The sequence below is a fragment of the Zootoca vivipara genome, chromosome 6 (genome assembly GCF_963506605.1).
Source record: "Zootoca vivipara chromosome 6, rZooViv1.1, whole genome shotgun sequence".
NCBI classification, from domain to species: domain Eukaryota; kingdom Metazoa; phylum Chordata; class Lepidosauria; order Squamata; family Lacertidae; genus Zootoca; species Zootoca vivipara.
The window spans coordinates 29106807-29134437 of record NC_083281.1 but is presented as its reverse complement, the minus strand read 5'-3'; the positions used below and the strand labels follow the sequence as shown (position 1 = coordinate 29134437).

Genomic DNA, 27631 nt, shown 5'->3' with positions numbered 1-27631 from the left:
GACATAAAACACACTGCTACATTCAGGTAATGCGTCAGGATTCAAAATGACTACATGCAACACTCCGTTTAAAAATTGTCTTAAGCTATGGACATCTGGCTGTACAGTCAACCAAAATGGGTGAAAAAAATTCATTTTTATTGAAACTCATAACTCAAAAAATATAAGATGCTGTAGTGTACAATATGTTACACAAAGCACCCTGAGGTGCACATTCAAGTCAAGTAAGAAGTTCCATCCTCCCTCCCTCCCCCCTCCCTCGCCCCCTTGGTACCCTAAGTATTTGTTCCATATACAATCATGCACGTTTACTCTGTAAGAGGAAGCCCCCCCTCCATTTTCTGTTAATTAGCACCAAAATATCTGTTCTCTCTCTCTTAATTTAACAGGGGAGCTATATTAACTCAGCCAATACTGTAGACAGATGTCATACATTCATGGAATTGAACAGCCTAATCTAACTTCAACACCATGTGCACTGAACCAATTAGCATCCCCCCCCCCGAAGTGGAGGAAGTCTCTCCCCCCCCCTTCTCTATTTTTTAAATTAAACACAACAATTTATGAACTTTCCACACAAAGGTGATCTGTTTTTTTTGTTGGGAAAAAGTCTATGAAGGGCGAGGATAATGTACGTCTTTCAATAACAACTACTGGTCGCAAATAATGAAGTTGTTTTAAGGCATTGTCCCCACAATTTGTTAACGCCTTGTCCAATATGGCCCTCAGATTTTCCAGGGAAGGGATCGAGGGAGAGTCCGTGGATAAGAGAGGCTGCATCCCTCTCAGCTGCCCATGAGCTCTGGAGCCACTGTTCTTCTTGGACACAGCTGCTGCCGGGACAGTTTCATACGCAGTCTTGCCCCGTGTGTCATCCCTTTTGAAGTCTTTCTCTTTTTGTACCACCATACCCAATTCATATCTGCCAGCCGGCTCCCATTCATCCTCAGAGTCGTCATCGTCATCTCGTTCCTCACTTTCTTGAATGAATTTTAAAAACGAAGACTCAAACCCCATTGGTTTGAAGGACTTTAAATCAAACGGCTTTGGCGCAGATTGCTTCTGCATTTTATCTTTTGTAGCAGAAAGGGGAGGAGGGTTTTTAATGTTCTGCTGTGCTGATGCACACTGCCAGTCATTTACATCTTTCTCCCTTGGTAACTGTACACCTGACCTCACACAGTAGGAGGGATTTTCTCTTCCATCACTTCCAGGCAAGTTGTCTGCTTTACACCGAGGTGACTCCAATCGACTACATTCTACAAAACACCTGGTTTTTGGATTGTGGATATGTTTTAAAGTGCCTGTATACAAAGAGACACCAGCCTCCTGGGCCTTGTCACTCCCACAAGAGCTGCCGTTTTTACTGCTTTTATCATCATGATTGCAGACCGAGTTTGGAACACAATGCCCTTCATTTTCATGCTGATATGCAGGGTGCACTGTAACTTCCTGCTTAGAGTCACTGTTTGCCTCTTTATTTGAACCCTGACTTTCTTCTAAGCAGAGGTCATTTATCACAGTACCACATTCGACACATAGTACAAGCTCCTCATACTGTTGTTCTATATAAATACTGGTCATCTGATGGGTACGCTTATAGTGTCTCACAATACTGCTTTCCAGTTTTACTACAGAGGGACACCCCCGAACCATGCAAGGATACTGTGTCTGATTGCAGTTGTCTCTGCACATTTGCAGGGCTTCCTCCCTTGTTCTGAAGTCATATAATTGCTTTCCTTTGCTTTTATTATTCTTCTCAGATTTCTCATGGATCCGTTTCTTTTTCACCCTCTCTTCATGCCTGAGACACTTATCTTTCAAGCACCTTTGCTCCTGTCCATCTTTAAGGTGGGCCGGTTTTTCTTTGGCAGCTTCCGAGACCCCATCATAATCACTGTGTCGAAAATATACATGTTGAGAATAGCGGCTGTAAGTTGTGAAAACTCTGTTGCAACCATTAAGGTCACAATGAATTTCAATCTCTTTATTTATTTCCTCCTCCTTAGCATGCTCTTCCATCAGGTGATGCTTCAGTTTGTGGAAGGAATAAAATGCAGCAGGACACTGGGGATGGTGACAAGGAAATCTCACGGATTCTGTTTCAGAAAGCACTTTGGAATCCTCTACATGCTCCAGGCCATGAAAGTCACTGCAATGCTTAGCAAGCGATTTAGAACACAAGAAGCGTTTGCTGCACGCCTTATGTTTGCAAACAAATATTTTTTTACATTTGGCAAGTTCCCTCTTTGTTCTCGCTTTGTCTTTTTCTAGGCAGAGCTGCTCTTTGTTATACTGATGCACCGTTCTGTAGTGCCGAATCAAACCTTTCTGATTAGTAAATGCAGAATTGCAATTTTTATGAATACAATGGAACGGCTTGTGGTATTTATGCAAGATGTAGCATAAATTTCCTTTGGCAACTGTTCTTTTACTTCCCCTCCCCTCTCTTGCTTCTAGTCCTTTCCGGTGGCTTTCCAGAGCAGACAGTTTCATCTGCTTGCCAGTTACACAGCTTTCTGCTTCTTCACCAGACTCCAGATCTGTTTCAGAACTAAGCTCCTCTTTCTTTGGATGACACTGCTCGTCTTCAGCCAGATTAGCTTGGTCATCAAGTTCTTCCTCTGTATTGGCATAGAAATCAGACATGGTATCATTCAGTATATCCTCAGCACTCTCATCCAGATCCTCAAAACTCTCACTACCAAGTAATTTCTGAGCTGCTGTCATATTGCCAAGTTTGTGTTTGTTTCTATAATGGACTCTAAGATGTGTTTTTCTTGTAAATGATCTTTGGCAAATATGACATTTAAAGGGGGAATACCGATGTCGAAACATGTTCAACTGAAGCACCATCTCCTTTGAATAATTGTGTTTTCGAACATAATGCGTCAACAACGCTTCCCTGGTCACAAATTCACATGTGCAACCTTGACGCTCACAGAAAAATGGTTTGGCTGCCAACTGGGTAAGGTATTGTTTTGGTAGTTTGCCTTGCTGCTCTTCAGGGAAATAGTCTGAGGTAGATTCATCTTCAGAGTTTGGAGACTGTGACAACCTGGAAGAATTTCCAATATGACCACTGGAATTTTTTAAACTTAAATGCTTCAAGCCCAGGAGAAGTTCCAACATTGCATCTTCTGAACTGGACACTTTAGAAGGTTCAAAATAGGAAGTTTCTGGAGAAGAAGGATAAAATTCTTCATTTAAATAGCATTTGCTATTAGAACTTGTATTACAATCTATAATGCCTGGAGAGTCTGTATTTCTACATGAATGATATATGAGCTCTGGACTAGTATCTCCATCAATATTATGACTATCACTGTACTGAGTAATATCATTAGTTTTCAGATCTAGCTTCCTCCTAGGTTTGAAATGGTAAGGATGAGCCCTTCGAAGATGTTTTTGCATGCCCTTTGAATTTTTGTACGTTGATCCACAGTCTTCAAAGCCACAGGTAAATCTTTTCCCATCAAAATATACAGCCACATTCGAATACCGCTCTCTCAAATTGGATGGAAGGAAGACTTTCTCACGGGGTAAGTCACTCCCAGGATTTGCCTGGCCACAGTCTACTGCTTCAGTCAAAGGTGTCAACTGTGTCTCACTGGCTAGGCATGCAATATTGCTTCCTAAACTGCCATTACTTTTGCCATCCACCTCTCCATCAGATATAGCTTCTTGTTTAACTTGCTGGGTTTCCTCTGAATTCGTAGATTCTTGCTTAACCTGCTGGATTCCCTCTGAATTTGTAGATCCTGAAGGCAAATTAAGACTCTCATGCAGATCAGAAGGACCTTTTTGTTCAAACACTTCTGAATCTGAAAGGCAATTAAGACTGTCCCCAGAAACATTTTCTTCATGCTTAATCTGTATCTCCTTTATTTCACCATTTGAAATATGCATCGACAGGTGATTTGTAAACTCAGTTTTGGAATAGTAGAATTTTTTACAGCCACTAAATTTGCATGCGAAGGAAGCATCCCTAAAATGCTGGGCTTCATGGTGGTAGAGCTGCCCCAAGTCACTGAAAACAATGTTACAACCACTGAGCTCACATTTATAACGCAGATCGTTGTGCTGTTGCTTGTGATGGAGCAGCTCATTCACTGATCCAAACCTAGCATAGCAGCCCACTGACACACACATGTACGGCTGAGGGCCACTGTGCACTTGTTCATGCTCCTGTAGATGGAATGCTGAAACAAAATGCCGCCTGCAGTATGAACACTTCTCACGCCTGTTTTTCATGTCCAGGTAGTGCATTGCATTTGGATCATTGTTTTGGTGTTCTGCTTTCAAGTGAACACTTAAGTACTTGAATTGCTTAAACACTTTGGAGCAATCCGTGCCTGGGCATGGGTACAGGTCCCTGTCCTGCAAGTGGCAGTTTTCTAGCTTACTAAACGTGACGTAATCCTGCGTGTTGAGTCTGGGTTGTTCACACTGTGTTATTTTGAGTGGCTGGTTTTCTCCAAGGCCTACAGAAGCAATTCTGGCTAGACTGCTCTTTGCCAGCCTCTCTTTCTTCAACAGCAACTTCTTCTTACTACGGTATTTTTTACTCGGAGGCATTTTTACATGTTCCATCACATGCGTCACAAAGACATCTTTCCTCTTGAACTTTTTTATACACACTGGGCATGTATAAATGCCATCTTCCATATGCATCTTAGAATGGTGAAGTATTCTGGCCTCTATGCATTCCCTTTTGCAAATAACACAGAAAAATTTGTACTGAAGCCACCTCTGGTACCTTTCTGAGGACCCAATGGGCTTTTTAACTCTCACTCTCTCTTTAGGTTGATTTATTATATCTTGACCTTCAAAATTATTATCTTCACAATCGCTTAGGAGACCATCCAACAGTTCAGTTTCATTGAACATCTCATTGCAACTCAGATCATCCTCTGACTCAGAAACTTCTTTTCCTAACAATTTGAGACAGTGTCGCTTCAGAGTTTTCCAGTCCCAGAATTCTGGATCAAATGGCCAATATGCCTTTAAAGCCAACAGCAGCTCACAACGGAGGGAATTTGGAACTGCCGCATTTTCTTCATCCAATTTTTGATCTGGCTGCAGGTAGAGCTCTTCTAGTAGACTGTATCTTTCCTCGCTTGGCTCAAGTAAGTATTCAGTGAGCTGGCATGCTCTTCTTACTTCGAGGTCTTCCGGCAGAAGGCATGCAATTGTTTTGCATACAGAGGTCTTCATGCCATCATTTTCATTTGATCGGAGCTGCAGGGCTCTCACACATAACAAAACAGACACAATAAGGCCTGCTTCTTCTGCCTATGGGAAAGAAGAGAGCGCAAGTCAGATTTTAATTTAGCCCCCAGGGACATCTCTTAAAGACAAAGGAAACACAACTGAAAAACTGGACAAGATATATGGATAAGTTTTCATAAAACTCTAAGAGTTGGAAGGGACAACGGTCATCTGCCCAATTTGGGGCTCAAACCCACAAATCTGAGATAAGTCTCACACTCTACCGACTGAGCTATCCCTCTCGATCACAAAGCGATTACAGATTTGAGTAACCCGTGGCCCTCCAGATGTTGCTGGACTCCCATTCCCATTAACCCCAGTAAACATGGCCAATGGCCAGGGATGGTGAGAATTGTAATTCAGAAACATTAGGATGGCCACAGGTTCTCCACGCCTGGATTAGAGGGCTATATATACAGGTGAAACTCAGAAAATTAGAATATTGTCAAAAAGTGCATTTATTTCAGTAATGCAACTTATTATTTTTTATTTTTATTTTTATTTTTACAAATGCTTTCTTTTGGAAATTCCACAGTAATAAAACAAATAGTTACAATAATACAAAAATAAACACTGCTATTACATTTTATTAATTACATTCCATTTATAATTGACCCGCCTAACGACAAATAATTACAATTGCAACAAATAAAGGCTTGACATATCTTGTTTTGCATGTCATGCATCTATCTCATATATTGGTTTCACCTGTTAATAAACAAATGCACTTTTCGATGATATCTAATTTTCCAAGTTTCACCTGTAGATACATACTCTGGCATTTCTTATTTCAATCAACTTCAATGTTTTACCCCCCAAAACATACTGTGATTTACTTTCTTAAAATTAAAAAAGGCAACAAAATAATAAAAAGGTTACTTAATTCTGCCATGGAGTTCACTGGCACACATATTATCTTCACAACAACTCTGTAAGGTAGATTAGGCTAAGAAATAATGACTGACCCTAAGTCACCAGCTAAGCTTAACTGATTAGTAGGGATTTGGACATGGGTCTCTGTGCCCTTCTCTGATATTGTACCCACTCTACTACAGTGGTGATTCTTTTTACCAGCTTGTTAGGCATTGCCAGAGTAGAATTTGCCAACTTAGGGCCCTGCAGATGTTTTGGACCACAGCTCCCATCAAGCTTCTTTTTGAGTGGTTTGAAACATGTAAGCCACTTTGTGGCATCAATTACACACAATTTTGTGAAAGCCATTCCCAAGTTTTTAGGAACTAAGTATACTTGGAATTCTGAAGCAAATTTATGTATCTGTCGTACCTTGGAAATCAAACGCCTTGCAAGTCGAACATTTTGGCTCCCAAACGTCGCAAACCCGGAAGTGATTGTTCCAGTTTGTGTACGTTCTTTAGAACCCGAACGTCCGAAGATCCTGCAGCCAGTCAGAAGCCAGCCTTGGTTTCCGAAGTGTTTTGGAAGTCAAGCGGAATTCCAGAACAGATTCCATTCAACTTCCAAGGTAAGACTGTATAGAGATATGAGTGTGTGAGTGTGTGTGTGTGTGTGTGTAAACTGCATCAGATCAAGATATCTACTTGTAGATTGTCTTCCGTTGCACAATGGCAAGGATTTTTCAACTTCTTTGCTTCTGTACTATGTCTTATCACTTCCTATTTCGACTCAAAAGTTTTGCTGCTGAATTGCTTCCTTTGTCTTTTAGATAAAGGCGCTGAAGAAACATCAGTAGTACAGAAAAAGAGCAACATCAATACAGCAATAGAGTAAAAGCAGAGTTGAATCTACTGTGTGCCAATGTCCTCTAAGGACTAGAATGTGAAGCCTTGGAAGATAGGAAATTCGGCTATGCAAGTACTCCTTATCTAAAACAGAAAATAGGCAGCCTGAATCAGTGGCAACTCCAACAGGAAGCAGACATAAAGGGCGAGAAATGTACTTGGCTGAAGCAAGAAGTGAAAGGGAAGAAAAGTGCAAGTGAGAAGGCCAGAGATCTAGTCTGACTTGCTGCTGTGAAGTTCAGGTGTTCAACTTGTCATGTGCCTAGCCATCAGAATGACACAAGGTGGCCATCAATTGTGTCTTTCCAGGGTAGCCAACAACAGAATGCACCCAAATGCTACTGAATTTTTGTTATTTGCTGAAAGTACATAGGTTAATTCTGTGATAAACTGCTTCCCAAACAGGCACTTACTTCAGCTTGTATGACTCTAATTAGGAAGAACAAGTGTTGCAGTGTCCTAGCAATGATGCCAAACTGCCGGCAGCGCTCCAGAAAGGAATCTAAAGATGGGTCAATTCTTTTTTGTAGTTTGCTCCAAAATAAAGTCAGTTCCCTACGGAGAAAGTTTAGGACAAATGCTTAGTTAGAGATCCAGTAGTCAAGCTTAACAATGGTTTAAACATGAACGTGCAGAATGCTAGTGCATGGGAAGAAAACTATGACTTCATACATAATGCTTCATACATAATGCCCAACACCACAGCATATAGTAGACATATTGTAGCACTTTCAGGGCTCCAGAATATTAAATGACAACTGACAGGAGTCAAATAATGTATGATATTGGATTAGGCTATACTGAGCTATTGGGGCAAGACATAGAAATTGCTTCTGCTAGCAGAATAAAAGTATGGGGCAGGGGAGATGTCTGAAAGCAACTCATTAGAAGCAATACTGAGAAACTAGGAAGGCCAAGATAAGAAAAAAGGAAAGAGATCATCTGAAAAGTTATACAAAGACTAATTTCTTTAGCAAGTCATACAACTAAGAGAAGCCAAATAAATGACTTTCAGTGCACCTCTGAGGTCTCATCTCTCTTCTCCCCCCCCCCCCATGTCTCATACTTGACCTGAAATGGGGGTCCTGAGCTGTGATAGCTGACACAGTTACCTCTGGTTGTTACTGGTCTCCAGCTCCCTTCCTTCCTGGCTAGGGATGATGGCAGCTGGAGTCCAGATGGCTCCCCATGGTCTTGAGATAGAAACAACCCTCTCTTCGAGGATTTATTTTTCAACCCTCATCAAACACTGTTCTAACAACAATATCTTCTATTTTATACCCAATCTAACCTTTTAACCATTCCTGATTTTTTTTTTGGGGGGGGGGAATATTTAACATCTGTAAATCCTTGTCAAGCATGCTTCCAAGCATCAACATTTCTGACAGTTAGCCTATTTCTAAGATGACATTAATTTTGAGCATTAATTTAGGTAAGGAATAAATTAAAGGTAAAAACAACAACACAGGACTGCTTTTGGAATATATGCTTCATATAATTGCCTGCATTCAGGCAAACCTCCAAACTTGAATGATCAAGGTGGAGGAGAGCAGAAAGCCCTGAAAGTAGAGATCATCACTGGCTTCCACTTCTGGCTAAGAGGCAAACCATGTTTTTAAATTATCGTTTCAAATGCCCCCTACTGCTCATTCTGGATTCTCCACATTGTAGTTTGAAGGATTTTCTGTGTCTAGCATTAGTTTGTTCAAGAAGTGCTCTAGAGGTTCTTGAAAAATGGAAGAGATGTACTCACAATTGTAATGCTTGTTGTTTAACGAATGTAAATACTTTGTTTTTAAGAAATAAATTTCATTCACATAGAATGAAACATTCTCTTTAATGTGAATTACTTTGATGGCCAATGTGAAAATAATATATGGACTTACCAAGAGCAGTACACATTTCCATTTTGAAGCTGCTGAGTGAGGTAAGTTGTACAAAGAATGAATGCAGTACTATCTTGACCTTCAGCTTCCAGATTACATATCATTTCCAGGACCTCTTTGCAGTCCACCTTTGCAATCTTTCAAAAACAAAAATCCAGAAGAATTCTATTGTAAATAGTTTCATTCAAGACCACTTTGCAAACACAAAGGTACTTTCAGGAAGACTTCTCTATCCTTCTGCAATCGATAGTTTGTGCCACTACAGTAGCTGTGTTAACGTCCATATTGTCAACAAAGGCATAGCCGAACTCTTGCTACTTGAAGTGCTAAAAGCACCTAAAAACAGTGCAGTTCAGATCTTATATTGTGCTGCTTTATTGGCCTGAATTACAGTGTTTAATTTTTAATGGCTTGTTTTTAAAATTGTCTTTCTATTGTTCACTCACTGTGGGGTTTTAACTGTTATAAGCTGCTTTGAACAGGATTTTAAATATCCATTAACAATGTTACTTTGTCTCAGCAGAGGCAGACTTCTAGAGGTGAATCCTCTGCTCTATAAGAGATCCCCCTCTCTCCGCAGCAAATATCTTGGCTTTATTATTAATATTTATATATCACTTTTTACCACAACAGTAGTTCCAAAGCTACTTCCAGACCAATACATTTTAGAAATACAAAGCACAATTAAAAGGCAATTAACAGGTAACACCACCAAGATCAGAGCTTGCCCACTCACCTCTTTGATAGATTCTTCAGTTGGAAGCATGGAACACAAGCATGTGATGTAAGCTTGGAGAAATGGCAATGTATTTGAAATTTCTGTGGACTCTTTGCACAGTTTGGACAAGGAAGCAGCTTGCCGAAGGCGGTTTGTTTTCATCAAATATTTTATTCTCATCTGCATAAAGACTGGTCCTTCTTGTTTAATCAGTTTGTTGACTGGAAAAGAAGTGGAAAATATTTTTGCACACACTATTTATCACGAGATTTTAGCTGAAGCTAAACAGCATCTAGCAGCCTATTTCATGGCCTTCTGTTCTAGAATTCCTGAAACTTTTTAGAATTTAAACCACATATCCATTGGGGGGGAGGTGCAAGGAGAGAAAGTTTTTGGTTGAGGCAAAGACTCCCAACAAAACAAAGGACTCATCTTGCCTCACATTTATCCCCAAGTAAAGGCGGTGACCATTTCACACGGGGCTTCTGTTTCTGCCCTGAGCATATATAAGCCCTGCCCTGCCCCCATTCTGCCCTCTTCCAGGTCCAAAAGTAACCTGCGCATTGGCAACTGCGCATCAATTGGACGAACCTAAAATGGTTGTAGCCTGTAATGAAAACAGTTGGAAATGATCTATGGTGGGTTTGAGTTTGCAGTTCTACATAGAAACAGTAATTTGTGAATGACCCATCATAAGCAAGGGAGTGTGGCATAAATACCTGGGAATTCCTCAACTCTATTAACAACATTCTTTCAGGAAAACATCCCAACGATCTAAAGGCTGGATCTAAAATGTGCTCTTACACTAGTGGTAAACATTTCCTGTTCGCAGCACTGTATGAGAAAACCCAGAAGTTCTTCAGACTCCAAAGGCTTCTTTTACAGCCTGCACTAAAGACTATATGCTACAATCAGTATTTTCCTAATTCAATATTCCTCATGTTTTTATGTGATGTAGTTTGTGATATAGTTTGTGCCATAAAAAAGGCTAATATGCCACAAGATTCTGCTTTTGCTTCTCATACTATAATGCAATCAAACACATTGTGGTGCAGCACTGTGAGAAGTCTTCCGCTCTTGCGCAAGAGTTCCTGGAACAGCTGAAAAATATTTTCTCTCTGTGCTTTGTGGTTCTTTGGATAAAACCCTCAAATCTTATTATATGAGCAGTTTCACAGCAGATAACGAATGACAGCCATATGTAATAAAAGGAGTAGGACACAGTGTTGGGAAAGAACGAACAAGAAGCCGGTGCTCTGATTCAGTTTTACTCAACTGTATCAATTTATGAGCTGATCTCCCTTTCTTTACAGCTCCACTTGAGTGAAGTAATGCTTTACATCTGCGAGCACCATCTGTTTACCTCTGGACTACAACTCTCACCAGCTAGCACAGCCAAGCTGGCTGGGGTAAATAGAGTGGTAGGCCAAAACATCTGGAGGGCACCAGGTTGGCAATGACTGGCTTACAGTATCCTACTCAACACTCTTCTACCTTCCCTAAAATACATGCAGAACAAAAACAACTGGTTTAGGATCTAGCAACACAATATAAAGTATTCTTTGAGAGTAAAGAATGATTAGCCATTCTTCTTGAAGGGGCCAATTGCACATCTTCAATAGAAATACACTCTCAATGCATACAAAATGCTTTTTCTCCATTCTGTGCTGTTCTAGTGACACCTGAAAGGCAACAGGCACTGCTAATCCTTACAAAGTGAGCAGGGCCCACATGGTTCTGGCCTTTCCAAGAGTTGCAGAGTTTAAACAGAGAGATAGAACACAAAGTAGCAATATATCCTTGAGTATGTTTGCTGTTGCTGCAATAGTAAGCAAGCTTTACAGATACAGACACTTTATAATGGAAGTGGTAGATGTAGGTTACATATTAAGAACACATATATTGTAAAGGCAGCTTCCTTTGGAATAAGCTGTTTAAGGAGAATAAAGTATGCTGTTTCCTGCAGCTTCTTAAAGATAGAGTTGGACAAAAACTGCCAGAGATGTTTTAGATGCTACTGTTAGATTGACTCAAAAACCATTCCCTTCCATCCTGATGTCTAGGTCGGACTCCAATAGAGTGAAATTCTTGGCCTAAGTACTTTTCTTCACCCTAGAATCTAGGCCAAGGCAAGCTACCGTAGCAGATAAGGGAATGCTATAGGACTGGAAGAGTGAAAATGACATCTCAGGATTCATGGTAAAGCTCTGCATGCTCTTCACAGCAGCAGTTGATGAACACTTATCATCTTGCTCAGTTCTTTAGGAGCAAAATGTTTCAGTGTGAAAGACTAGCTACTGCTCACATCATAACACTGCTCACATCATAACAGTGATGCCGTAATGGAATTCTCATTTAAGGTACAAGTCTCAAGATCTTACCTTCTTCTGCTTCTACAGGCTGCTGTGATATAATATTTAAGAGAACTGGATTCTTCCATACACCTTCCTTTGAAATGTCAGCCAGTGTTTCGAGGCTGTTGTCTCCAAATTTAAGTAAAGCATTATGGGAATCCTATGTTGGAGAAAGAGATAACAATTATACAACCTTCCGTAGACATCTGAAGGCAGCCTTCTCTTGGGAAGCTTTTAAAGTCTGGTGTGTTGTGTGTTCTTTATATTCTGTTGGAGGCCGCCCAGAGTGGCTGGGACAACTCAGTTTGATGGGCAGGGTACAAGTAATATAAACTATTCTTATTATTACTGTTATATAAATTCCTACATTTCTAAGATTTCAGTTGGGATCACTACAACTAGAGTTCTTTCGCTTTCCAAAAACTAAGTTGTAGGACAAACAGACACTACACAAGGCTGTAAGAAAAGGCTGCAGAAATACTGAATTTTTCCAGCATTTAATTACACTGGGTAATATCTAATGAAGTCAGAGCAGAACCACTGAATATCTTTGGCTTTGTTAATATGTCCCCCACCATCATATTTAGAAAAGGTTTTTTATTCCATTTCTATTGTGAGGTACATAGCTTGGAAAAAGTAGTAGATACAAAGGAAAGTATCATACACTTAGTCATGTTGAGATCATACCTACAAGTTTATGTAATAGAAATTTCACTATATATTGTACAGCAAGTAGCCCAGAGTAACATAGCCTTCCTTACATCAAAACATGGAGAATTCATAACATGCAGTGAGTGGGTAACCATCCATATCTCCTACAATAATCAATGAAATTAGTCCATTCTTGCCTGAAAATGTGCTGTCTTGTGCTGTTCTCCTAGTCTGATAAAGTAAATTACTTTAGCCATGATTAAAGCTTTGTCCTATATGTCACCATGGCGTTATTTAATGGTACATTTGACTATCTCCATTTAATTCTCTGAAGGCTGTGCATTGTCCCCTTCTAGCAAACATTCCTCCTTTTTTTTTAAAAAAAGTCTCCCTAAACCTCTACTCCCAATGCGAGACAGGGGATATTGCACTACTGGAGCGCTCTTCTATCACACAAAAAGTTGCAAAAGGATACTTACAACTTCACTATATATTAAAGGCTGTATGAAGAACTAAAATTCATATAAGACATCCAGGTAAGGTATACTTAATCATAATGTATTTATTCCCATTTTATACTGGATTCAAATAAAAAACTACCACAAATACCACAGCCTATTTAGTTATAATTTGAAAATAGGTATTTCTAGATGCAAACTGTTGAAACAAGGTCATCTGTAGAATAGAGATGAAAAATACTTGCCTGTATAGACTGAAACAGTCTTAACAATGGTTCAGACTGCTCCTCACTTTCAGGCACAGAAAGCAGTAGTTCAAAACAGCTCCTGAAATAAATAAATCACAGAGCTAAGCGAGTTAGGACCACCATTTTGGAAGTAGCATGTTGGGTCATTTTGTACCTCTGTTTATAATCTCTCTAGGTCAAAAGAATGTGGAAAACATAGTAGAAAAGAGCTGAAGCTGTTAAGCAGTATAACAATTGCCACTCAGTGATGCTGCTTCCCATGAGAAGAACTCAAGATAGATGCACTGTAACAATATTTAGTTGGAATTATAGCACTGAATGATTTTCAGGCTGTATTGGCAGCTTATTCTTAACAGCATCTTTGACCTAAGAAAACCAATGTGATGCATAATAATGATCTTGCAGATTCATTCACATTTTGAATTTTCAGGTACCGAGTTCCAAAGAAGTATCGTTTATAATATATGTAGCCCGGGAACAAAAGTAGATAGGCTCAAGAGTCACTAAGATGCAGCATGGGGAGAAGATGGCATGATCCATGCCATTTACAAGTTGACAATAATGCTTATTTCTCTACACATAATTTTAACTTGTATTCCACCGTTCTTCAGGTCAGTGTATACAGGGTATACAGTGTATTCCCCTTCCCGCAATCACAAGTCCCCCATGAGACAGATTAAGACTCCCTGATTCAAGTGCAGCTCTCTATCCACTACACCGCACAGTCTCTGGTGCTTCCCATTGTCCAAAATTTAGGAAACAGATAGATTGGTAAAATCCTAGCAGTTACACATGATCTCAGCAGAGTTCACCCCACCTCCTGATCACTTAAGCAAAAATGGAGGGGAGTAATCTTTGTCATAGAAAGGATCCTGAAAGTGAAGTGGCCCTGGTTCTGGAGGATACACATCATAAGGTGTACATCCTCCCAGCCAACTCCTCACCCTCCTTTGGGTCTCAGGTTAAAGAGAAGCAACTGGTATCCATGCCAAACTGCCTGCCCAACAGGGGGATTTGATTTAAATCAAATCAAATCGATTTAAATCACGGTTTACATCACTAGTCAGTAAGACTTAAATCACTTTTTTACAGAAAGACTTATTCTTGCTCTTATAATCTTAATATTTACAACCAGATGAAGCTTTCATTTTTGGAATAATAAATTTTCGGAGTAGTTTTTACAGTTATATCAAAAATTACTGATTTGGTTATACTCTTAAGAAATACATAGACAGATAATTATGAAATTATTGTGAGGTTTAATAAGTTAACTGTTTATATTTGGACAACTTTTCTGCTGTACTTTATTGGAAGGAGAAAAATAATCACTTCCTTAATAACAATTTAAACAATTTACTTAACTAAAACAATAACATTATAGCATATGTAACCATGTTTGTTAACTGATGTGGTTAAACAATTTTGGAGCAGAGAACTTCAGGGATTCCTGCTGCAGGACTGAAGTTCCAGGTACAGACTTACTGTTTGGACAATGTCAGGCAAGCCCTGGGAAGAAGGGCCTGGAACCAGTGAACTCTTCTTAGTTGACTGGCAAACACTTCAAGGTCTCGCCAAGGACTTGAAGTTACTATTTCCTCCACCACCACCCCTTTGGATTTGCTTCTACATTCAGGTGCCTATTCTGTACAGTTAAGTGTTAGTGCAGTTGTTGGAACCCAGTGAGATTGGTTGCCAGCCCTAAAGCGCCTTCAGGACTTGCCTCAAGTCTGAGTTGTAGAGACATGCAACTGACTTGCACAATTATTACACAAAGATCCCAAGACTTGAGTATTCTGCACTTTCATTTTTACTGCTTCACACTTAGCTACTTGTGCAGATGTGTTCCACTCCAAACAATCTATTCATTGAACCTCTTGGAACTTGATTCTGTGTACAGTATATAAATTTGCAAAGGAACAATGGGATTAAGGTTTTTTCCTCAACTCTGTATGTTAATTTTATAACTTTTTTCTGTGAAAAAAGGCATGTTATCTGTGCAGACACAAATTCACACTTCTGAGAACTGCAAAAACAAGCATCCGTGATAATATCTTCTTGTTAGAAAAAAATGCCCCAAATAATCTTACAGAAACCTCTGGAAGAGCATGACATTTTGAATGGATTAATGGAATTCATTTACCAAAAAAATTAAACATTGCATATAAAGCCTCATGCTACATAATTAAAAACAAATCCTTATTTCCTGATGAATATCCTTTGGACTATAATGTAACTTAAATAGAAAACTATCTTTAGAAAGATTTTTCCTCCAAAAGCACTTTATTTTTTAAAAAAATCCAATTTAAATAAAAATTGATTCAAATCAAAAAATCCATTTTTTAAAAAAATAATTGATTTTTATCCACACTGCTGCCCAAGAGACCGCAGCCTCACACTCTTGCCCCATGCTTTGCTGTCAGTATACAGACCCCACAATTTCCTACAACGAAATGGGATGTCTGCATGCCAGAGATGTGAGGAGAGCATTCCAACTTACACTGCCTTTTCGAAAATATAGTTGTTTTCACCTTTGGTAATGACCTTCCCCCACCCAACGATGTATGCAAACAGGCATCCTGCTTTGTTGATACAGGGAATGCTATTTTCCATATCGGACAGGTGGGCACAGTAATTTGAAAATCACTGCTGTTGATCAAATTCTCTTTTCTGTTAAAAAGTCATGCCCCAAATGTACTTACAACACTAGCCTGCCAATTACCAGAAGAACTTCTTCACATTCGGTAGTCAAGTAAGGTCGGGCATTGGCAAAGCTCTGAATGGCGACTTGATACACTTCCAAGAAAGGCAGAACATGCTCCGAAGCACCCGGATTGTCAGCATATTGTAGCAATGTCTATAAATGAAAAGATGTAATGCGGTAATATTTGTTCTCAACTTTAAAAATTAAGCTATTTCAAGGCGATGTTATAATTCTATGCTGAGGATATTAAGCTTTTCAACTTCTCTCAAAAGCAAAAACAAAGGAATGGCAACCTTCCACTCTACTCTTTTTTGCCTTCTTCCTAAAGCAAAACTACTAATACTAATTACCATTGTTTATGGACTCTCAAGAATGTACATCCTGAAAGAACTGCTATATGATAGCAGTGGAGTATAAGCTCATGAACGAGCAAGTTTTATCTACATCCTTTTGTAGACACAGCACCTGCACTCAAAACAGTCATTATATAGCCTCACAATGAAAATGTGTATTCACATCTTGTGGGTACGATTTAACATCCACCACATTTGCCTACATGGCAATCACTTTTATTTCGTTATCTTGGGAGGATCACGTTCACCAAGCATATAGTGGCACATCCCAAACCCATTCACAAAAGCATAATGCATGTGTATGCTCACAACCAGTAATGATGATGATGATGATGATGATGATAATAATAATAATAATATATTATTTGTACCCCGCCTATCCGGCGGGGTTTCCCCAGCCACTCTGGGCGGCTTTCAATAAAAATTAAAATACATTAAAATGTCAAACATTAAAAACTTCCCTAAACAGGGCTGCCTTCAGATGTTTTCTAAATGTCACGTAGTTGTTTATCTCTTTGACATCTGATGGGAGGGTATTCCACAGGGCGGGTGCCACTACCGAGAAGGCCCTCTGCCTGGTTCCCTGTAGCTTTGCTTCTCGCAGTGAGGGAACCGCCACAAGGCCCTCGGCGTGGACCTCAGTGTCCGGGCAGAATGATGGGGGTGGAGACGCTCCTTCAGGTATACTGGGCCGAGGCCGTTTAGGGCTTTAAAGGTCAGCACCAACACTTTGAATTGTGCTTGGAAATGTACTGGGAGCCAGTGTAGGTCTTTCAGGACCGGTGTTATGCAGTCTACTATCAAGCAGGACTGAGCTATGCATTGCATACACCTTGCTAAGGTATATGGAAGACCCTGAAAAGCTAAGGCCAAACCAGGCGAATGTGGAAAATCTATGATCAAGTTTTCCCAAAATATTTTTCTTTCATTAAAAGCAGCTGCAGAACCAGTAGCATCTCTGTCTTCCTCCCTTTCTGTGTTTAATGACAGCTTGTGAAGTAGTTAAGTCAATCAGTGTGTTGTCAGGGGAAGTAGAGGGAAGAAACCACATCCCTGCAACCTCACCATCCAAATCCCTCACATAGTTGCTTTTTTGGGGTGTCTTGGTGCTACCTTCAGGCAGGTTTTCACACCCCAGCATTTAGCAAACCAAGAGGTGTTTTCCAGTGAAAAAAATACACCAACTCTTGTGGCTCAGCAGAAGAACTATACTAACAAATAACTAGACCAAGTTCTTAACATCTACTTTACTTTTGTTTAAACATGAAAACAAGTAATATATAGTTTAAGAGGAGTTTTTTTAAAAAATCAAAACATTACAAGGAATCATTTCAACAACTTAATCTTTTAGAATTTTACCACAGCTGTTATAATGTACCCAGAGTCGAGTCAGGTAAAGTGCTGATGCAGCCTGTCTCACCTTGAGCTCAGTCTTACATACTATTATTTCTCATGACTAAACAAAATTCATGGACCTCTACAGCATTTAAAAATGGCCAGTCTACATGCCAAAGCAAGCCATAGCAAAAAGTTAGCTATGGCTTGCTATGACATGTGAACCACCTCAACAGTCTTTCAAAATTATTTTCTAGGTTTCACTAAGAACTCATGGCATAAACCGAGTGTGAAAACTTTGGTTTACAGGCCAAAGCTACATCCACCTGTCCTACGTATGATAATATTTGTGACATCTTCTGATATCCAAAAGATCAGATGTGCAGCAGGTAAAGTCATTCTCCAGGCCAAAAGGGGATTTTCAGGCACTTTGAGGCCCCAACTACCAGCTGATCAGAAGAGAACACTATGGGATTACAGTAGCAGCACTAGGGAGTTCCCACTGGGAACTTCATACTGCAGCAGATGGAACTGGAGAAAGTGGCTTGAATGTATATTGCTGGAAGAAGTGCTTTGCATCCAAACCTCTTTCTCTACAGAAATGTTAAAAGGAATGGTTACAGATACAAGCCTTGCCTACCTCTCTGAAGGTACATCCCCAGCATCAATCAGGTGACTAACACCTGCCAAAAGTTCAAATGAGATTGCTCAATCACCTCAAATGTGTTCCCACGGACCTATTCCAAGTCAGTTTGTGAGAGGTGAGGAGATATGGATCATTACCTTCCCTGGCCTAGTGTAACGCTTACATTTTCAACTTTGAACTAAAGTCTTCCTAAATCAGGTTTATTATTACATCTTTTTTTTAAAAAAAACCCTTTATAGGAAGAGCACTTTTAATAGAAATACAAATGAACTATAAATTGGCATTTGACCTAATTGAGTTGATAGGAAATCCCTTTTTTAATTATTTGCCCTAAGTTAATTTAGGTGACAAAGGTAAATAAAACAAAAAATAACTAGCTAGAAAGCTGCCATGGTGACAATAAATCAAACCATATTTTTCATCAATACCTCTGACAGGTACATCTTATCATGGATCCTAATCCTGAACACTGCTTGAGAAACACACCTTTCTACTGGCACAATATAACATCTTCAGTGTTCCATGTGCTTTACTTAAAAAGGTAAAGGGACCCCTGACCATTAGGTCCAGTCGTGACCGACTCTGGGGTTGCGGTGCTCATCTCACGTTATTGGCCAAGGGAGCTGGCGTACAGCTTCCAGGTCATGTGGCCAGCATGACTAAGCCGCTTCTGGCAAACCAGAGCAGCACACGGAAACGCTGTTTACCTTCCCACTTGGAGCGGTACCTATTTATCTACTTGCAATTTGACATGCTTTCGAACTGCTAGGTTGGCAGGAGCTGGGAGTGAGCAATGGGAGCTCACCCCATCGTGGGGATTCAAACCGCCGACCTTCTGATCGGCAAGCCCTAGGCTCTGTGGTTTAACCCACAGTGCCACCTACTCACTAATCCTTTCAATTTCTTGTTACATCAATTTTATTCTGATAATCCAAATGGGCCTAGTAGAACTTGGCAGAGATGAATCATTAACTTTCCAAGTATTTTGCTGTCTTTGTTTTCCTTTTCCTGTGAATATATCCTCAAGTGGCATGTGCTGACAGCTTGACAACACTGCCCTGGGAAGTTACAGGCAGGTGTTTTGCATGAGGTCTGCACATCTAAGGGGACTTTGGGCTTCTGTTTCCTCAGCTATAAGGCACTCCAGTCACATGGCAAACCAGTCAGTGCTTTCCAGCGCAATGTGCAATTCCACATAGGGATCTGCTGTTCTAAATCAAAAACCCCATAGGCATGCTCAAGCCCTTGGGCTCAACCTAAACTTGGTACTTGACTACTCAATTGTTTCAAACCACTTCACTCTGTGGGCCTAATTACATTCATCCAAGCTCTCTGAAGAAGCCATGTGGGCAAAATTTCAGGATGTTTTAAACTGTGTCAATCCTTCTAGAGAACTACAGTAGCCCCAATATACCCCGTTTCCCCTATTTTAAGTCGTAGTCATAAAATAAGCCATAGCAGGATTTTTAAGCATTCAAGGAATATAAGCCATACCCCGAAAATGAGACATAGTGATAGGCGCAGCAGCAATGCCGGCTGCGGGAGGAGGAAAAAAATAAGACATCCCCTGAAAATAAGCCATAGTGTGTGTGGGGTTTTTTTTAAAAGGAAAAATAAATATAAGACGGTGTCTTATTTTCAGAGTAACATGGTAGTGCTTTTTGCCACCAGTGCAAAAGGGAAAGCTGCAAGATTGTGTCTACCAACTGCTAGCAGCTTGAATGTTGTTGTTGTTGTTTAGTCGTTTAGTCGTGTCCGACTCTTCGTGACCCCATGGACCATAGCACGCCAGGCACTCCTGTCTTGCACTGCCTCCCGCAGTTTGGTCAAACTCATGTTCGTAGCTTCGAGAACACTGTCCAACCATCTTGTCCTCTGACGTCCCCTTCTCCTAGTGCCCTCATTCTTTCCCAACATCAGGGTCTTTTCCAAGGATTCTTCTCTTCTCATGAGGTGGCTTGAATAGTGGAAGTTAAATTTAAATGCTTGTATTTTTTTACTCTTTTTCCAGCATCTTGCAACCACAAGCAGTTCTAAATGAATTATCAAATATCATAGCTAAATAATCTCACATTTGTACAGCTCTAAATGTACTTAAGCTCACTGTCTTGTTTAACCAGACTATTCAAGTATTTGGCCATGTTCTTTCATTAGTCTGAACACCAACCTTTCCTATGATTATATATATATATAAAGGTGGAATCTTATTTTAGCTTTCTCCTTTATATGATCTAAAGCAAACAGGGAGAAGCTTTTTATCCAGTCAAAGGTTTATGGAGTAAAGGGGCAAAAAATACCCAAACCACTCATTTGTGTACACACACACACACACACACGTCAATCGCTTGCACACTATCTTAGATCATCCTAGTTAGTCAAGTAATAAATAAACAGCCAAGATCTACAGCAGGTGAGCATTCATGAATATAGGAATATAGTTCCTTCTGCCTGTCAGCAGCTAGGGTCAACTCAATACTTAGGAGGTTCATAATTAGAAGGCTTTCTCATTATACTTCTTAAACACATTTATTCTGTAAGTTTGTACATGTATGCAGCATCACAGAACTTCCCTGTCACACCCAGTACCTCACCAGCAATAACCACAGTTTTATCAAAGTGCTACACACTGCTTCCAACACTCTATGCCCTATTTCTGTGTGTCAATAAAACAAATGTGTCAATATGATCATCAGAAGTTGGATTCTGGAAAATCTTAGGGCTTGCCATCCCCAGCAATACTTATTTCCACAAAGATTTGTTGAGTGCATTAACTAGAAAATCATTTCGCCCAAATCCATATTTGTGATTCTAGAAGACTTAAAGCATGCTGGAATGGCATGAACTATTACTTTTGAGTTTTGACATTCCATACATATACCTTGATGCTGTGTCTCAACAGAAGTTACCTTACTAAATTATAAAGAGGTGAAATACAATATACTAAGGATACATTCGAATGGAGGGACTAACTGGTACAGAACACACCTGGTTCTTACAAAAGATACAACCTATCTGTACTGAAACAAGCCAAACTGATCATAGAATTGTAGCATTGGAAGGCGTCCTGGGAGGCATCTAGTCAAACTCCTTGCAATGGAGGAATCACATTAAGAAAATATGTGAGAACCATTAACAGATAAGAGCATCATATACAATGGAACTAGAAATACTGCTGCATTTCAACAGTGGTGATCGTGAAATTCTTGCAGGCATGCTTGCAAGCTCTTTTTCCATTTAATTATGTCAGTTCAAACATCTCCCACTAGTTGGAATTAGTTTTGGCACTGATAAGGTATCAGTGATGCATCATTTAACTATGCAGTGGTACCTCGAGTTACAAACACCTCAGGTTACAAACGCTTCTGGTTACAAACTCTGCTAACCTGGAAGAGTTACCTCGAGCTGAGAACTTTGCCCCAGGATGAGAATGGAAATTGTGTGCCAGTGGCACAGTGGCAGCAAGAGGCCCCATTAGTGAAAGCACGCCTCTAGTTAAGAACAGTTTCAGGTTAAGAATGGTTAAGAATGGACCTCTGGAATGAACTAAGTTTGTAACTAGAGCTACCATTGTAGAACTTACTGTTTTATAGAGTTTGCCCATTTCTACAGTCAGATCACTAGAACAACAGAACTCACTTTCGTATTTAAAAGTGTATCCCTTTTCTTAATTAATGGTACCCCACATGACACAGTTTGCAAATTTTCTCAATTTGTAAAAAAAACTGCCCTTTAAAAAGAAATGTGACATATTTTTCTGCTACTTCCTTTTTTTCTGGATCATCAGTTCTCCCACTTCATGAAAGCTTTCTCTCAAGTTCCTTCCATCTCTAATGTTCTCTTTGGTTGGTGTTTTTACGTGAGCTTGGTAATTTTATTTGTTGGGTTTATGTATAATCAAGCATTTGCCCTGAGGATACATCAAGAACAAAGTCAATCCTTTCTCATGGATGAGTAGGATTTTAAAGCAACCATCACCTGCACCCCTACGGTAGCTTCTCCACCTGATATCCTACTGCTTGTTGACTTCTCATCTGCTCAATTCACACTTTACATGGTTGCATCCCCAATTCCTGTAAAAATAAAACTAAGCCATTTCCACAAACTGTGCAACACTATCAAAAGGGAAGGAAGACTAAATAAGAGTGGAGAGACTCTCACACAGCATGCCACAGAAAACAAAACAGAAGCCCCAAATACAATCTCACTGAATTTAAGAGCAGTTCTCAGAGGCTTATCTAGTCCAGAATTCTATCCTCACAGTTGCCAAAAAAAATGTCTATAGGAAGTCCACAAGGACATGAGCGCTATAGTACTCTCACACAGAAACCCAGTCACTTGTTATGGCCTTGTCTTCCAATCAGCCTCTGTTCGGCCTGCATAAAGCAATTGTATCCAGATTCCACTAAGCCAGGGATAGGCAACCTAAGGCCTGGGGGCTGGATGCGGCCTAATCGCTTTCTCAATCCGGCCCATGGACGGTCTGGGAATCAGCGTGTTTTTACAAGAGTGGAATGTGTGCTTTTATTTAAAATGCGTCTCTGGGTTATTTGTGGGCATAGGAATTCGTTCATTTCCCCCCCCCCAAAAAAAATACAGTCCGGCCCCCCACATGGTCTGAGGGATGTTGGACTGGCCCATGGCTGAAAAAAGGTTGCTGACCCCTGAACTAAGCTCATAGCATACTTGGAAAGCTGCTGAGGTCCCAGCACAGCCCGCCACTGACATAATGAGTGGCTATCAAGTACTCATTGGCAGTGTTAGAAACTCAGATATATAAGCTAGGCACAGAATAGCAGCTTAAACCAGAGCTATAGTCACCAGAACAGAATGCCATTGCCATTTTGGGGCCAGGCGGCTCAAAAGTTTTATTTTTCAATACAACTTTTTGATTCCTGAAATTCATTCTGATTGTGCAGATGAAACACAATGGACAGAAAATTCTTCAGGCTGTATTGTTGATGTGTGAAAACAGGCAAGACCCAAGGACCCCCAGGCATGCACCTCCAGATGGTAGAGAAATCAGGCGCCGTTCTGGCGCCCTGGCATCTTCACTTGGTCACAAGTGACTGACAGCCAGGTGCAAAATGAGGTTGGTGCCTGGTGAATTTTGAATGCTGCTCATTGGAGCACTATGTGTGCTGCTGATTGCACAAGCATTGGAGGGGGTTCACCAGCAGAGACTTTGCACAGGACACCCTCATGCTGTGAGTTGATCCTCACAGGATGGGGATGCAACTGAATTCTTTAAATATCTTTAGATGCAGAAACGTAAAAGAATTATGTTCCTCTGAGAAGGATGCCAGGTGTGTCTTTGTCCTTGGTTTGCCATCCTCCAATGAAGAGGCATGATCAGTTCAGCAACTTACGCAGAAACATTCAAGGTTCTACATTTAGGTAGGAATAACCAACTGGGAAGCATTTGGGTTGCCAGTAGTACATGTGAAAAGAATCTAGGGGTTTTAGTAGACCACATGAGACAAGAGTTTGATGCAGCAGCAAAAAAAAGAAAAAGAAAGCTAGCCAAGGCTGCATATCAACACGAGTATAGTCTCTTATCAAGGGAAGGTACAGTCCCACTCTATTCTGCCTTGGTCAGACCACACCTGAAGTACTGTGTGATTTCTGAATGTCACAATGTAAGAAGGATATTGACAATATGGGAAGTGCAAAACAAAGATGGTCAAGGCTCTGGAAACCAAGCCTTATGAGGAACGGTTGAGGGAGCTGGGTATGTTTAGCCTGGAAAAGCCATCTTCAAATATCTAAAGGACTGTCACATGGAAGATGGAGCAAGCTTGCTTTCTCCCACTCCAGAGGGTAGGACCCAAACCAATGGATTCAAGTGGAGATTCCGACTTATCAGCAGGAAGAACCTTCTGACAGTAAGAGGTTTGTCAGTAGAACAGACGCCCTTGGAAGACGGTAGACTCCCCCTTCCTTGCAGGTTTTTAAGTAGAGGTTGGATGGACATCTCTCATGGATGCTTTAGTTAAGATTCCTGTATTGCAGGGATGGACTAGATGATCCTCAGGATGCCTTCCAACTCTATGATTCTATGATATGGGATGGGAAGCTATTAATAAAAGTTGTAGGACATACCAAAAAAAATTAAGATACAGATATGGAAAATAAAAGGTTATCATTAAGCTGAATTGCCAAGGCAGTAAAGATCTCATTTTCACTGGGACAGCAACACAATCACATCTCTTTAGGCCAATCCAACACAATTACATTTTCTGAGCTTTGAACTAAATGTCAAATGTCACATTTCTGTACAAGTCAAGGCAGCCTAGAATAATTATTAGTTTACAACTCTTCAGAACCCATGTGTCTACTTGATGAACCAAGCTGACAATATAAACCATCACTCATTTCTGGAGGCCATGTGGCATGCACATTTTTCTGTGTCCCAATTCTTCTATATGTCAGATCAACACAAAGTGACCAGGGTGTTTTAGTATTGCAGGACCTGGTGGACAAAAGCAGCTAGTCCAAGCACTCATGGTGTCAGCTGAAGCCTTTAGTACCCTATAGCCCAGTAGTGGCTAACCTGCCATTCTCCAGATGCTGTTGACGTTAAAAACTTCCACCAGTCCCAATCAGCACAGGCAACCATCAAAGACTCAGAATTGTGCTCCAGCTCACCGGTTAGCCATGGCTGCCCTAGTCCCAAAAACCTACTCAATAAAGCCTAAGCCTAAATAAATGCATAACTGATAACTGCATCTTCTTGGCCCTGTTTTTACATGCCTCCATTTCCCACCCCTATCTATTTACAACAACAACAACAACAACAACAACAACAACAACAACAACAACAACAACAACAACAACCACATCTATTTTTGCATGCCAAAACTGTACTCTTATTTTTTCTAAAGCACCAAATGCACAGAAGGCATCATGTAAATCAGGCATCCCCAAACTTCGGCCCTCCAGATGTTTTGGACTACAATTCCCATCTTCCCCGACTACTGGTCCTGTTAGCTAGGGATCATGGGAGTTGTAGGGGATGCCTGATCTAAATCACTATTAAAGGGCTTCCTCCACTGTGGTTTGCCTCCCTATGCTAGTGCTATGAGCAGTTCATGTCAGCAGGGGTGGAGGTGTTCTTCCACCCTCTTAAGTGGGTTCTTCTTAATCGTAACAACATTGGACATTATCTTAATCCATTTATATGACAAATTGGTGAACATGTATATCCAAAATATTAAGTTACCATTTTGTATGATCCATACCCAACCTTTGGAAAAAATAATCAAACCCAAAGGAGAACTGGATGGCCTTCATCTGACAGTGAAAATGTAACAGAGCTTTTAGCAGGAAAACATGTCTAAGGAAGAGTTTCTCAATTTAGGGACCACCAATACGTTGACTCCAGAAGCAACCCACTTGACTTCAATGGATAACCCATACTCACTAATTCACAAATCTTTCTCGACCCTTTTATAATTTCCAAGCATCAAATCTTTCTTTCTACATTGACATCCAACAAAGCTATCTGAAAATATTATCTAACCTGGTGCAAACTTGTAATGGAAACCATGTGGCCATTATATTTAATGTGGCATGTTCATGTTTGTATAAACACTTTGTTGAAACTTTCAACGCAAAACTATATCTAACATACAAAGTCTATTGCAATATGAGTTGGAAAAAGAATAGCAACTCATGGATTTCCAGATGTTTTTGAACTACAACTCCCAAGATCCCTGACCCTGTTAGCTAGGGATCATGGGAGTTGTAGTTCCAAAACATCTGGAGAGCCAAGGTTGCCTATGCCTTATTCGATTCAGAACACCATACAAAGTGACTAACATCCAAATTGTTTATACGGGTTTTTGTATTGCAAAGGTGAACTGGCAGTCATAGTTGCTTACAAAAAAAACAAAGCAAAAAAGAAAAATAAGAATAAAGTCATATTATACTCAATCCACACTCTTGGAACAGTAAGTAACAGAGAAAATAAGTTATTGTTTACTATTAAAAGGCTTTACAAACCACAAAAATAGGAGTCAGGAAAATATGCTGGGAGTGGAGATTTCAGAAGTAGGAAGCCACCACAGAAAGGGCCCTGTCTCTGGCAACCACACATCTAATCGTTGGGAGCTCCTGAAGCAAGGCCTCATCTTTGGGCAGACTCATACAAGATACTGTGCATACCCCATCGGAAGCAGAGAGCCAGATAAACATTTTTTATTGACAAGGAAGAGGAACAAATAAACAAAGATCCTCAACATGTAGGGAAATAACCCCCCTCAACTACGGTTGTTAGAAAGCTACGGCGAAAGAGGACATGGTGTGGGTGCAAAGAGCGGCGAAGAAAAGAGAAAGAGTCCGCGGAAGGAGGGAAGGGTGTTATGGTTTACATTAAACGACACCCCCCACCCAATTCCGTTTAACCAACTGCTACTCTTCCTCTTTCGATTCCAGCGCTGCCACAAAAGGGGGCGGCGGGGCTGGGAGTGCGCGCCGAAAACACCAGCATCCGGAAGCGGCCGCGGAGAAAGCCCGAGCAAGCTGGGCTGGGCGGAGAAGGGAGGGAGCCCCCCGAGAAGACCGAGGGCCAGCGGGTCCCGGAACCCGAACCTTCCGCGAGGTCCGACATGAGAAGAAACGGGAAGCGGCGTCGGCGGAGCCTCCCAAAAGGGACGGTACCTCGGCCCCGCCTCCCCAGTGCCAGGCAACGGCTCGCCGCCGCCGCCTGCACCTCAGCCTCCTCCTCCTCCGCGGGGCCCCGGCGCCCGAAACCTCCTCGAGCGGCCGAGCCTGACCCTCCCCGCCGCCAACGCCAACCGTCCCGCACGCGCGCGCGCCCTCCCCCCCCAAAAAAATAACCGCCCGAACGCCAGGCCCGCCCCGCTCACCTGACAGAAATCCCGGCAATAGGCGCCCGACGAGCCCTCGTCCACCCCCTTCTCGCTGAGCTCCGCCTGCAACTGCCGGAGCCGAGAGCTGAGGCCGGCGGCCAGCCGGGGCATCTCTGGCTGCAGGGCCGCGTCAGCCTCGGCGTCCGCCATCTGCACCCGGCCCCACCGCGCGTAGGCAACGAATCACGTGACCCCGCAGCCGCTGACCACATCGGCGGGGGACGGGCCCACGTGACCCGACGATCCCGCCCACTCCCGGCTCCTGCGCATGCTGCCGCCCTTCGGCGGGGCGGGAAGGAGGCCGCGAAGGACAGGTTCCCATTGGGCGCTCGCCCCTCTCGCGGGGCGATGACGCAAATGCAGCGCGCTGCTGGAGCTGG

At 41.3% G+C, this 27631-nt stretch overlaps 1 protein-coding gene across 1 annotated transcript; it reads right to left on the bottom strand.

The window, feature by feature from the left end:
* Positions 1-117: 117 nt before the first annotated feature.
* LOC118087098 (zinc finger protein Rlf) lies at positions 118-27417 on the bottom strand. Its single transcript, XM_035119430.2, has 8 exons — positions 27249-27417; positions 16046-16200; positions 13344-13425; positions 12017-12149; positions 9654-9856; positions 8918-9054; positions 7445-7586; positions 118-5295 (listed from the first exon to the last, which is right to left on the bottom strand). Exons 1-8 carry the CDS (start codon positions 27399-27401, stop codon positions 562-564), a joined length of 5739 nt encoding a protein of 1912 aa, XP_034975321.1. The 5' UTR covers positions 27402-27417; the 3' UTR covers positions 118-561.
* Positions 27418-27631: the final 214 nt, after the last annotated feature.